Source organism: Gadus morhua, chromosome 12 (genome assembly GCF_902167405.1).
Source record: "Gadus morhua chromosome 12, gadMor3.0, whole genome shotgun sequence".
NCBI lineage: Eukaryota > Metazoa > Chordata > Actinopteri > Gadiformes > Gadidae > Gadus > Gadus morhua.
The window spans coordinates 17,248,076-17,260,928 of NC_044059.1; the positions used below are offsets into that span (position 1 = coordinate 17,248,076).

Genomic DNA, 12,853 nt, shown 5'->3' on the forward strand with positions numbered 1-12,853 from the left:
CTCCCCACCCATTTGGTGGAACAGTGCGGCTGATAAAGCCTGCTGTAATTGGAGCGACTCACACGTTTTCCCAGTGTGTTTGGACCAGATAAAGAATATTGTCAGCGTTTTGCCGACATGGCCTCTGCCGACAGAATTAAATGGACTCTGTTCTCTTCTGTCTGTGGCAAATTAAAGGCCTCTCAATTCATCTGCTGCTCTTGCCTGAGGCTTAAAGGGGTTTGTGGGGGATGGGGGTGGGAGGGGGCCTCCTATTCAGGCAGGAAACTCACAGCCCAGTGAAGGAGAAGGAAGACTAAAAAGCGGAGGCACTCTACTGCCTGTCCTGTTTTTTTTTGCTGAGAAAACCCCGGCCCTATTTCATTTTGCTCTCCGCCTTTCTTCTGCCAGTGAGGGAGAGTGACACGGAGAGAGAGGGAGGGCATGACAGAGAGAGAGAGAGAGAGAGAGAGAGAGAGAGAGAGAGAGAGAGAGAGAGAGAGAGAGAGAGAGAGAGAGAGAGATGGAAATGGGTTAGAGAGTACGTGTCTGTGTGTGGGAGACAGAGTTAGAGACAGAGAGAGACTGAAAAAGAGGTCAAGAGCGAATGTCTAAAGAGAGGTGAAGACTAACTTGGTAGATATTTTTTTCATGCAGCCTGTCAGCCTGCAGCTGTCTCCTTCTGCTGTCTTTGCATATGGGAGAGAAAGAGGAGGAGCATGCATGTATTTAATTGTCTGTTTGTGTGTGTGTGTTTGTGTGTGTGTTTGTGTGTGTGTGTGTGTGTGTGTGTGTGTGTGTGTGTGTGTGTGTGTGTGTGTGTGTGTGTGTGTGTGTGTGTGTGTGTGTGTGTGTGTGTGTGTGTGTGTGTGTGTAATATTAGCGTGACTGTCATCTGGTCACGCTAATAAAAACAAATAAACTGCAAATAAAAACGAATGAATCCCGGCAAAGGTGTTATCTTGTTTATTTTTGGAGTGTGTTCACGTATATACTCGGTTTACTGTAACGGTACACAAAAGTCAAGGTTTGGTACGTACCTCGGTTTTTAAGGCACGGTACGGTACGGTACAGTTCATAGTTAAGGGGAAAATTAAAAAAAACTGCTTTTTTGTTAACAACGGAGAATGGCCGTAGATCAGCAGCAATGAAAACACAAATAACTTGGTTATGGCATTTGCATTTCTGAATTCCCAGACAGGGGTTGTTGGAATAGTTTTTTCCACCGCAACAGTGATAGTAACACCTGGATGGTACCTTTTCAAATCTGTGTGCTAGGGATGTGCATTTCTGGCAAAAATACTATTTGATATTCGCTGAGAAGTATTCGAATAATATTCGAAAATCGGTCAATCAAGAACCCCCCACGCATGCACGCACCTCGGCTACACGCACACACAATGAAACAGGGAGAGGATTTTATGATTTGTATGAAATCAATCTGTTTATTTTAAAATGAACTGTACAATGAGGTATACAGTTAAACGTTCATAATTCAAAAATTTGAACTAAGTTCACAGTTCCAAAGAATTAACTAGTTCATAGTTCTTTTTTCTAGGGATGCACGATATATCGGCAGTGATATCGGCATCGGCCCGATAAGTAAAACTGGTCCGATATTAACAGCCAATATTTATTTCCGTCTAGTTGCCGTTGTGTGTGTTTTTTGCCCATGCGCAGCTTGTTTGGTCATGTGACAGTGTCAGTGACGCAGCCAGAGACTCACGGAGAGGCAGTACAGGAGTGTTTGTCACCTTAACTGAAAAGAATCAATGTCGGCGGTTTGGATGTTTTTTACGGTCTCAAATGAAGGTACTCGAATTGCAATATGCAGTACTAAAGTAATGCGCGGAGGATGCCGTGTCAAATCATTCAACACCACTAGTGGTGCAACGGTTCACGGGTTTCCCGTGATACGTACGGATCAACCCTCACGGTTCGGGACGAAAGTGATCCGCGGATCGGCTGATAAAAAAAAAGTTGTACGTTCACGTGATCAGCGCATGTTTAAAGGACAATTCCGGTATTAACAACATCATCAAGTATCGTAGCGAAATACAGTTTCTGTTGTGTTTTATTTGGCGTTCCTTAATCCCATTGAAACGGAAACCGGAACCAGAACCGGACATGATTATATTTGGTTGTAGTCTTTTCGCTCGGTTCTCCGGATCAACAGTAGGGCTAGAACCGAGTGAAAAGACTACAACCAACCAACTATTTGATTTAGCCTATTTCACAGATTTGAGTTGAAATTGACTTAAACTTGAAACACTTTTTGTAATTTATTAGACAAGTGTCTGGTTTCCATGAATATTGGCAAATTTCATTTAAGTTATAAAACCTTGTCAAGATATTTTGATTTGTGATCGGGATTTTGGGATTTGTGATTGTGATTTAGGATCCAAACTATTTCATAGGTGCAAGTTGTAAAAGTAGCCTAAAACTAACACTGTAAGTAACTTGTGTTTGTTATGGATGCCCTGTAACTTGTTGAAGAAACAATGTATTTTGAAGTTTTGGAAAATAAAGAAAGAAATAACTTTTTCATATTCACAGTGTTTACATGTTCTTCAGTATACAAAATCATCATAGAAACTTGTTTTTATACCAATATCAATATCGGTAAATATCGGTTATCGGCCATAACAGCAATTTTAATATCGGATATCGGTATCGGTCAAAATGTTCATATCGGTGCATCCCTACTTTTTTCCAATATGTTGCAAGTATCCTAGCGAAATACAGTTTCTATCGTGTTTTATTGCACATTTAGGGCATTTTGTAAATCCCATTGATTTCTTTTGGAAGACTCATTGCTCGTTGGCCGGAAACGGAAAGGTTGTTCACGCTTGGTTGTAGTCTTTTTGCTCGGTTCTAGCCCTACTGTTGGGACGGAGAACCGAGCGAAAAGACTACAACCAAACGTAAACAGCCCCCCTTTCCGTTTCCGGTCAACAAGCAATGATTCTAGGAGGTATTCTAGTCCGCTGAGCTATGAGCCAGAGAGCTAACGTTATGGATTGTACATATTCATAATTCGAAATTCATCTCAGCCTTTATACCACAGATACTCTAGGGTCTATAGCATACAACCGCGTTGTCTGAATACAATTTAACAGCTCTCGTTTTGAGGAATAATCACTGCGCCATTCGTTTCAATGGGAATCGCGACGGTCTATACTTTCAACATCAAGTGTACATATTTATAATTTCACATTCGTCCCAGCCTTTATACGGCAGATACTATAGGGTCTATAGCATACAACCGCGCTCTCTGATTACAGTTTAATGTAACAGTAAGCTGACAACACGCAACTGCAAATTAACCACACAGAGATAACAATGGCAACCGGTCGAACAACACGGCGTTCTGCGAGCCATCCACCGTGTTGATAAACAAATAACCCCCCTATTGAACGAAGTTAAACCGAGTGAGCGTGCCGTTCACAGTCACAAGAATGAACAAGTTAACAGTAACGTTCATCAGGCAGTAATACAGTACGTTCAGTTCACGTTCGCCCAAAATATGAACGAGTTCATGAACTATCGTTCAATGAACGCGCGCCGTTCAGGCACAACACTGCCATTCACCACCGGAAGTTGTGAAGGCCCATGCAAGTCAATGGAGCATTCAACAGCAGTGAGAAGAGCCGTTTAATAAATAACAATAGTCACATTCCAGGGTGCCCACGGATCCTTAAAAAGTCTTAAAAAGTCTTAAATTCATGTTTCTAAATTTAAGGCCTTAAAAAGTCTTACATTTGTTACAAATGTCATATACTGGTCTTAAATACCGTAACTCAAGGTCTTAAATTTGTCGGGGCAGGACTATTTTTTATTTATTTTTCTCGGGGAGCTTTCCAGGAAGGACATGTAGAGAGGCTTCTTTCTTGCTAGCTGCATATATAAACGATTATCTGCGCGCTTGCTAGCTAGTCTGCGACAATGGGTAGGTGCAAATTCAAGGACAGTTGGCTGGAAGACGTCGGTTTCCGAAGTTGGCTCGCGTCTGTTGCCAACCCCCACCATTGCATATTTTAAGTCTTAAAATAGAGCTGCTGGGCACAGCAGCTCTAAAATAATTGTTAATTAGCATGGAGAAGGACACTAGCCAAAGGGAAGTTAGGTGAGAGTTGGATTCATCAAAAGGTTCGGCTTAGTAAGGAAGGGTTCATGGTTGGGATTGCTAGGATTCTGTCCTAATACAGTCTGAGAGATCAGGAGGTTCAGTAGATGTCCGGCCCTAAATATTATCATGGCCATCACAGGACTCAAGGCTTACAGCAACAAAAACAACTTGCTCATCGGCATACCAGATGAGACGCTTTGCTCCCACTACCCTCACCGGGGAGTGAGAGAACGAGAGTGTGACCTAACAGAACATCTTTCTTTTCTTTCTGCTGCTTTTTTCCTCCTCCTCTCCAACCCCCCCTCCCCCCCACTCTCCAGCTCTCCTTGGCCGCATGTGGGATGTCTTGTCAGGGCTAGGGTCCCTCCCCTTTCTCCCATGAGCCTCCTGTGTGCCCACGCACACACCTGGCGCCTCCCCCTCCGCTCTTCCGGCGCCCGCCCATACGCACGCACTCGTGCACTAACACCCGTGGCATCGACGCGGCCGTGAACCGGAGCCCTCCGAGCCCAGCAGTGCCCTGTGGAGTCGAGGCCAGCCCGCGTGGAGCCTGAGGATGTCAACAGAGACCGAGCTGCAGCCAGCGCTCAGGCCGGGTACTGTCAGACGCGACTCCAAGCGGAAAGGTAGGCCTCAGCCCGCCCCCTGTCCAAGTGGTCAGAACGATTAGAGTTATCGTGAGTCATATTGATATTCATGTCAATGTTAAAGGAAAACCAAGCCGTGAAATTAGTTGTTTTGGAAGAAAGTGATGTAAGGGGTTGACGTTGTAGGGATATGGATTGATCCAAATCCAAAACTCAACTTAAATAAAATATGTTTTAAATGCGGACATTAAATTGTAAATATGGACTCAGTTAGCCCTTTATGGTTTCAAAACCCATAATTCATTTTTAATATATCTTCTGCCGTATTTTCCGTACACAATGAGAGGGGGGGATTCAAAATGACTTGGTCATTGTAAAAAACAGGAAAATAAGTCCCCCAAAAATCCTACAAATTTCCTGTCTTTTGTAACAAATTGTTATGAATAGGATCGGTGAGCGAGGTTTGCAGGGTTAAGATCCACTGATGCCGACTAACAGATGGACTGAAAGCCGGGGAATGCTAAACGGTGATGTTGTGATGTTGTCACTCGCTGTCGAGGGTTCAATCACATCCAGGTGTGGGTGGCTCCAGAGGGAGAGGGAGACAGCAGGTTGAGGTGCTGGTGAGCAGGTGTGTGTATTTGTGGCAGGCGCGTAGCGGGTATAAGGAGTGTCAGTCAAGGGTTAGACGGGCACCTCACCCCGCCGCCACCTGTCTGGCCCGCGTGAGCCGGGATGCGCCCCGTTTCACCTCTGTGTGACGGAGCGGAAAAATATAGCGCCGCCGTCGGAAGTGAAGCTCTATAAGATAAGATAAGAACTTTATTTCATCCCATGCATGGGAAATTAACCTGTTACAACAGCCCATGGAATCTAAAGTATGCAATAATAAAATAAAAAGTATAAAGTATCCAACAATCATACATTCATAAAATAATAGAAAATAAAATAAATATAAATAAATCATACTGTGATTACAATGTCATGCCATAAGGGCAGAAACTGCACACACCCATGAGCTACACAATCAATGTGGCCAAGAGGTGCCTCACTACAGAATAAAAAATACTTTGTCACATATGTACAGTGGAAAATGCACATTATGAAATTCAAGTATTGCATTATTAATTTAGTTGAAGTGATTTTTTGGTAGCACAATATTTCATAACCGATGTGTTATAGAGTCTTATGACAGATGGAATAAAAGACCTTCTGAAACGTTCCTTCTTACATGCTGGGTGTAATAATATTTTACTAAAGGAACTGTTTTGCGCTGCCACTGTCTCATGGAGAGGATGAGAGGAATTGGACCTGATGGATTCCAATTTGTCCAACATCCTCCTCTCCCCTACCACCTCGACAGGCTCTAGTGTACTGCCCAGGACAGAGCCAGCTCTTCCCACCAGCTTATTAAGTCTCTTCCTAGACCCGGATACTACACACACCAAGCACGCCCACAGACGCACACACAGACATACACACACACACCAGTATTTCTGCTACATGCATAGAGCTAGGATAACCAGGGCCACGTCAATCAGCTGTTGAAATAAATATTTCTAGTTGAAATTATGTTGGCCGTTCCAAATGCTATTTGTTTTATATTAAACCTTGGTATAATAGTCATTGTCAATTGAGAAATTTTGAGAACCTTTTACACCGTGTACCATCTCAGAAATTATTTTTCTCCCTGAGTACCACCATTATGACCGATGTTATAAAATATAACAAAATACAATAGCGTAGGCCTGCCCTATTCAGCTACGCAGAGTTCACGCAGCAGCCACATTTATTCCTTAAAATATTATATATATATATATATATATATATATATATATATATATATATATATATATATATATATATATATATATATATATAATAAATACAATGTATTATTATAACTGTTGTCAGCTGGACAAAGGGGTAGCACTTGAACGCACACACACACACACACAAGTAGCACGATTATTGCCAAAATGATTATCACGATTATTTTGATCAATATTGATATCACGATTATTTACCACGATTATTCATTGAAAAAAAAATCTTTAGAATTTCTACCACCCCCTTGTGGTAGGAGCCACACACTGTGCTCAGCGGCAAATTGCCGCCAGGCCACGCCCCCCCCCCTCTTTTCACGCTTCGCGCCGGACTCACGCAGTCGCAGACAGGTGTACAGGGAGCGCTTGGTTTCCTTTGCAGAGGAGGTACAGCGTTTACTGCATGGGCGGGGCTCGTTTCTTTTTTCGTTTTCTTTTTTTTGCGGATGCATTATTTAAAATTTACAATTTAAATTTAAATTAAAGGTTGGGTAGGTGATTTGCGAAACGCCAGCAGATTTTGAAAATACACAACTCAAATGGTCCTACCCCCTCTCCTTCAACGCTGACTCTGACTCCACCCATTCCAAGTACCTGGACGCGCAATCATGCACGAGCGCGAACAGAGATGCGCGAGAGCGAACCAGGCTAGCGTAGGTTTTCGTTTAACAACATGGCACTACATTCAGCTGTAAGTTGCACCCAGTACCGCGGGAAGTAGGAGTGCTGGGGGTGCTGCAACACCCCTGTCCGAGGCCCTGTCTTATCACAGAAAACGATCATTTCTAAAAAACTCCGGCCAAAGTGGAGATTTCTGAAAACGCCGGTTATGTGTTGTCGTGTCAACGAGGAGAAACGGGATTTTAGGTTCTGAAGCGTCACATTATGCACCAGGAAATGCTTAACGTCATGTGAGCGCCCGCTGTACCGTATTGGTCCGAATATAAACACAAACCCCATTGTAAGACGACCTATATTTGGAAAAAAGATTTGAAGACCAGATCCGTTTTTTATGAATAAATAAATTGTATTAATTGAAATAATATACGAAAATAAAAAGGCATCGAATAAAACACTGCATTGCCACTAAACAGTAGTGCAAATAGGCCGTACTGATGTGTACACCAAAGACTATTCCTGACACTCCTCTGCCCCGCTGTGTTCGCTCTGGCTGTGGTCGCTCCGAACTGTTTCGGCCCGTGGCAAAGCGAGTCATCCTCGCTGCTGTCCAAGGCATTTTGAGACGCAGCATTTATTTAATGCTCATATGACCTAGTGCTGAAAAAAGGTTTATATAAAAAAGTGTGAGGGTAGCGGTGGTGCGCTAAACTTGTTCTGTGAGCAGCTGGATGTGAACGATCGATTTTCAACTGTGCGCGCATGCATGCACTGGTGTAATTGAGCTGCGCTGCTATACATCTTTTTTTATCAATGTAACGAGTTGCGAGTCTAGTGCAGGCTAAGTTTTTTTTTTTCCCAGCACCCCCTGCTGAGAATACGTTCTCGCTGCTATGGTTGGACCAGATGTTATAAACATTAAACGGTCACATAAATCATTACTATTTTTAGAAAATGTATGTTTGTTTCATATAATTGTATTGGAAGTCCTGGTTTTCACTAGGGTTGCCGCGGTGTGGACATTTTCACACCGAGTAATACACTCGTCTCCACACCGGTATTACCGAGTATAAACGGTATAAACTTTGAAACTAGGTCAACCGCCACACAAGCATCGGTTTTTTAGGATTATTCTTGATTTCAGTTTTTCTCTTTCAGCGTTTTTATTATCAATTACTCTCTGAAAAAGAGTTTTCCTTCTCTTTGCTGGTGGTGGTGGTGGTGGTGGTGGGGATGGTGGCGTCTTGTCTGCCATGGAAATTGTCTTCTACTGCTAGGTCCAAATGTGGATTAACTAGTTCCAGTAGCTACCGCAGGATAACAACAAACAGGAGCTTGCTCTGGGTCACGAGCTCTGGGTCACGAGTACTGCACGAAGGGGTCGCGCGCGGGGCGCGGGGGAGGGGTAGTGCAGTACGACCGTTTGATTGACGTACTTACTGTCCAATGCAACTCGGTGGCAATGGAAATGATTGGCTGGAGTTTTTCGAGCCCTGCCCGTTCCACAGATGATTGACTTGTTTAATTTTCATGTCAGTACTTCTAACTCAGTGGCTGTAAGCGGGTTATGATAAGGATTTCAAGTAATTTTGCAAAAATGGCCAAAAAAGCAAATCACCTATCCAACCTTTAAAAAGAAAAAAAAAAAAAAAAATTAAATGAAAAAAATATCGCGAAATATCGCGGGAACACTACGTGTCATCGTGGGACGCCAATATCGTCATCGCGATAAAAATTAGATATATTGTGCAGCCCTACACACAAGTGACAACATTAAGAATAACAACTGTAAACCAACAACCTGTTAGAATTTTATTTTTTACAAATAATGCTATCACAAATAATATTAAAAGTTGGCCAGCAAGTTGATAAATGAACTTCCATAAGCCTATCGAGAAAGGTGTGTGTGCCTATGCGAACACAGTCCTGCGATGTCTAGATCAATTGAGGTCAGCTTCAATTGAGGTCAGGTGGGGCTCAGCATCCATCCTGCTTCTGTAATTAGTTTTTATGATGGCAAGTGAAGAGAAGCCCTTGTCGCATGGATATGTGGATGCAAAAGAGAGAAGAAAGCACACGGAGGGTATTCGCTGTGTTGCTGTTTCCAAAAGTCCAACAACAACGTCTTCTGAAAGCTGACTTGTAATGTTTTGTCGCATGACTATTCTATTAAACTCTCCTGCTCACCAACAGCGAAGTCCTCCGGCATTTCATAGGTTTCAATGCTGAACAAGTTTCTCATCAAGTTGTTTGCTTCGGCTGTCACTGAGATGTATTGTCAGTACTCGGACAAGTCTCTGAGCGAGACGAGGTGCGCAATGATGTTGTTCCCGACTATTGAATCGTGAACTTGTGCCCAATCTCAATTCTCCTTTTCAACCCAACCCCTCATTTTTGAGTTGCCCTCGCTTTAGTGTGGCTTCGACCTGCCCCTCGAAACAAAGTGTAAAGGGGAATTCTTCTCCTATCAAATGGGGCAACCCTTCAAGACCTTGTTACGTCATTAGTAGTCGTCTACAGCGTGTATGTCAATAGACGCGAAGAGTTTGTTGCTTGTTGTTTTGAGTTCCACAATACCGTCCTCAGCTTTGGTGATTTCTTTAATTTTTTTCGGTTATCAGCGAAGCTGAGTAGTGTGGAAATAATAAGACTTATTCAAGGCCGTATTCAATGCCTGGGAATGCTGGTAGATCAGTTTGAGGTATGTTGAATATACTGCAAGAAAGTTTTGTTGTAGTAAGCCTAGCTACACAACTTGCTAGCTAGTATAACTAACGTTAATTTTGTTGGATCAACCCCTTTGTGATGCATGTAATGTAAAATAAACAACTGTTTACTTTGTTTTTTGTTTTGATCCGTGTGCAGGCCTGATAGGATTGAATACCATACGCATGCATTGTATTTAACTAGTTTCAAGTAGAAGTCCTTCCAATTCAGACTAAATCATGTGAACTTATTACCTTTTCCAGACCAGTCGTACATTGTACTGCAAGCTTAATGTAAAGGTGCCCATCCTGCGTTGGTGGTTCAAGATAGAGCTGGAGCTGGAGCAGGACTTCCGTCTCAGCAGAAGAGCCATGCCTGGTCTGCAGAGGCTGCTTATTGCTCGTCTCCGGGATTTATACAAGTTATTTTTTGATTAACTTTTTTGCTGAATGAATTTTGAATGTCTCAGGAATGCAACTATTGCATTCATGGTAAAACGTGGTATGATAAGTCAGGAATCTGTTGGAAATATTGCACTAGAACTTGAGGTAGTGTGCAATCAATGTCAAAAATAAATATGGTTGTTAAGGCATTAACAATCACACATAATCACATTTTATCAATATTTTTTCTAAAGGGACTAAATAACTCGGTTTTTAACAATCAGTGGATGGTTCATCTTTTTCTCTCTTCTTAGCGGTTGTGGTGACTATCAATTTGACATTACTTGTTATAAGGAAAATATCTATAATACATTGAAACCACATTAGCATAATGCGATGGTCATCATCATTTTATGTTGTGTTTTTGATCCTTTTGCATCTTTCGCCACCATCTTGCCTAGGATTGTTCTTGATATTTTAACAGTGTGGCTCTCAAAAATCGTACTTTTTAACATTTACATTTGGGGCATTTAGCAGGCGCCTTTATCCAAAGTACAATAAGAATATATAACTAAGTGCCAAGCACCAACAATTGCTAGGTTAACCCATTCCCACATACAACAAAGCTTGCAAAGCTAATAGGACAGAACTAAGTAATATTTTTAAGTGCCAGGATGTAAAAAATACAATACGTTTTTTAACAATAAGTGACAGGATGTACAGCATACAATTTGCGTACATTAAGTGCCAGGTCGTACAACATACAATAAGTGTCTAGGAGGGGTGGGAGGGGGTGGCTATGCAGAGTCTAGGTGAACTCTGAACAAGTGACTCTTGAGTCTTTTGCGGAAGCTGGTGAGCGACTCTGCGGTCCTGACATCGGCAGGGAGCTCGTTCCAACACTGCGGTGCCAAAACAGAGTAGAGTTGTGACTTTTGTGATCAACCTTTGTTTACTCGTAGCAATGGTGGTACCAGACATCCAGCTGAAGTAGTTGAGCGGAGCACTCGAGCAGGGGTGTGTGGTCTGACCAACGCTTGGAGGTAGGCAGGGGCAGTACCATTGACCACCTTGTAGGCCATTACCATCATCTTGAATCTGAGCTACTACAGGGAGCCAGTGGAGGTCTGGAAAAGGGGGATCACGTCCGACAATCTAGGTTCTTGACACACAGCAAAGGTTTAATCGCGGAGGCACGAATTCCAGCCAGGAGCGGGTTGCAGAAGTCGAGGCGGGAGATGACGAACACTTGGACCAGGAACTGAGCTGCTTCCCTATTGAGAAAGGGCCGGATCCAGCGCATGTTGTAGAGGGCAAATCTGCAGGTCGGGCCACTGTGTTGATGTTCGCGGTGCAGCATAACTGATTGTCCAGTACCACACCGAGGTTTCTCACTGTTGCCTCAACAGTAACCAGTAAGTCCATGGCAGGGCAATCTTTCCCTGGCATAAAGAGGAGCTCAATCTTGTTTAGGGTAAGCTTTAGGTGATAGCCCTTCCCCTTAGTTCTACCCCTCTATGAAACGACTATTGGGACAGCCCTATCTCTACATTTGACCGCGCAAAGTTGAGGGGTAGGGCTAAGGGGTAAGGCTTGAAGGGGTGAATTTGGAGATGACGTTTGAGATTCAATGGTTTCATGGATTCATTTATATAACATCACCACATACCACCACATAACACCTGTGCTCGGTTTACTGTTCTCCACTTCATTTCTTTATAGCTTTTCTCGAAATATTCTCCTGTCCGCACTCCTGTCCGAAACAGGCTTATATTGAAACAAATCTATTAAAGGAAAGGCAAAACTTATTTTAAGCCCTGTTTTAATTTTCTCATGGTTAATATATTTCCATTCAGACTAGTATTTTGATATTATTATGCTTTTAAATAATGAATATATACTTTTTTTTTTTTTTTTCAGAGATTCCTCTGTGTACCACTTAATAGCTCACGGTAGGCAAGGGTACCACAGTTTGAGAATCAATGCTATAGAAGAATGAAACAGGCAAGATGATACTGTTGGTGAGATTAGCTCATCCATAGGTCTGGACTGAATTTAGGAAGTATAAAGAGACAAAGAAACAAGTGACTTATTAATAGATTTAATACATTTTTACATGTAGAACCTTAGGAACAGTATTATATAACCCGGACAATTATTAAGCGACAAATCACCAAAACTAACCAAAAAGCATATTATATTGTTATACCATTGTATGATTAATTTCTGTCTGAATGCAAAAGAGGCCCTTCTGGAATCATCAGGACCATGCACCCGCACCTCAGCCACCGTAACACCCTGCATACCCACATCAGAAGAGTGCTCAACACACTCACACGCACACCTCAGCACCACTGCTGAAAAACATTGTAGGGGAAACGCAAGGTAGTACAGTAGATGTTTGCACAGTCTGTGGCTCAGTTATGGCAAACAAGCGTTTTGTTCCCAGTGGCGCACGTCAGAGGCTCCTCAAAGTCTCTCTTGTCCTATTAAGAAATGGCATTGGATCATGTTCATCACTCAGATAGGTGCTGCACCTTTAGGGCCGAGGGGGGCCGCAATATGATCTCACACAAACACAAACACAGTACATATGCATAATCACACAAACACCAAGACAAAGGA

The 12,853-nt window shown here is 42.6% G+C and overlaps 1 protein-coding gene across 13 annotated transcripts in view; it reads left to right on the plus strand.

Moving 5' to 3' along the window:
- Nucleotides 1-12,853, plus strand: part of dab1a (DAB adaptor protein 1a) — a 166,034-nt gene that overhangs the window by 53,894 nt on the left and 99,287 nt on the right. For 12 of the 13 annotated variants that reach the window (XM_030372487.1, XM_030372488.1, XM_030372489.1 and 9 more), the window contains one exon: nucleotides 4,429-4,734. The exons of the other annotated variant lie outside the window; for it this stretch is intronic. In XM_030372487.1, the coding sequence (XP_030228347.1) occupies nucleotides 4,665-4,734 (70 nt within the window). In that variant the 5' untranslated portion in view covers nucleotides 4,429-4,664. The remainder of the gene's footprint in view (nucleotides 1-4,428; nucleotides 4,735-12,853) is intronic. 13 annotated transcript variants of the gene reach the window in all.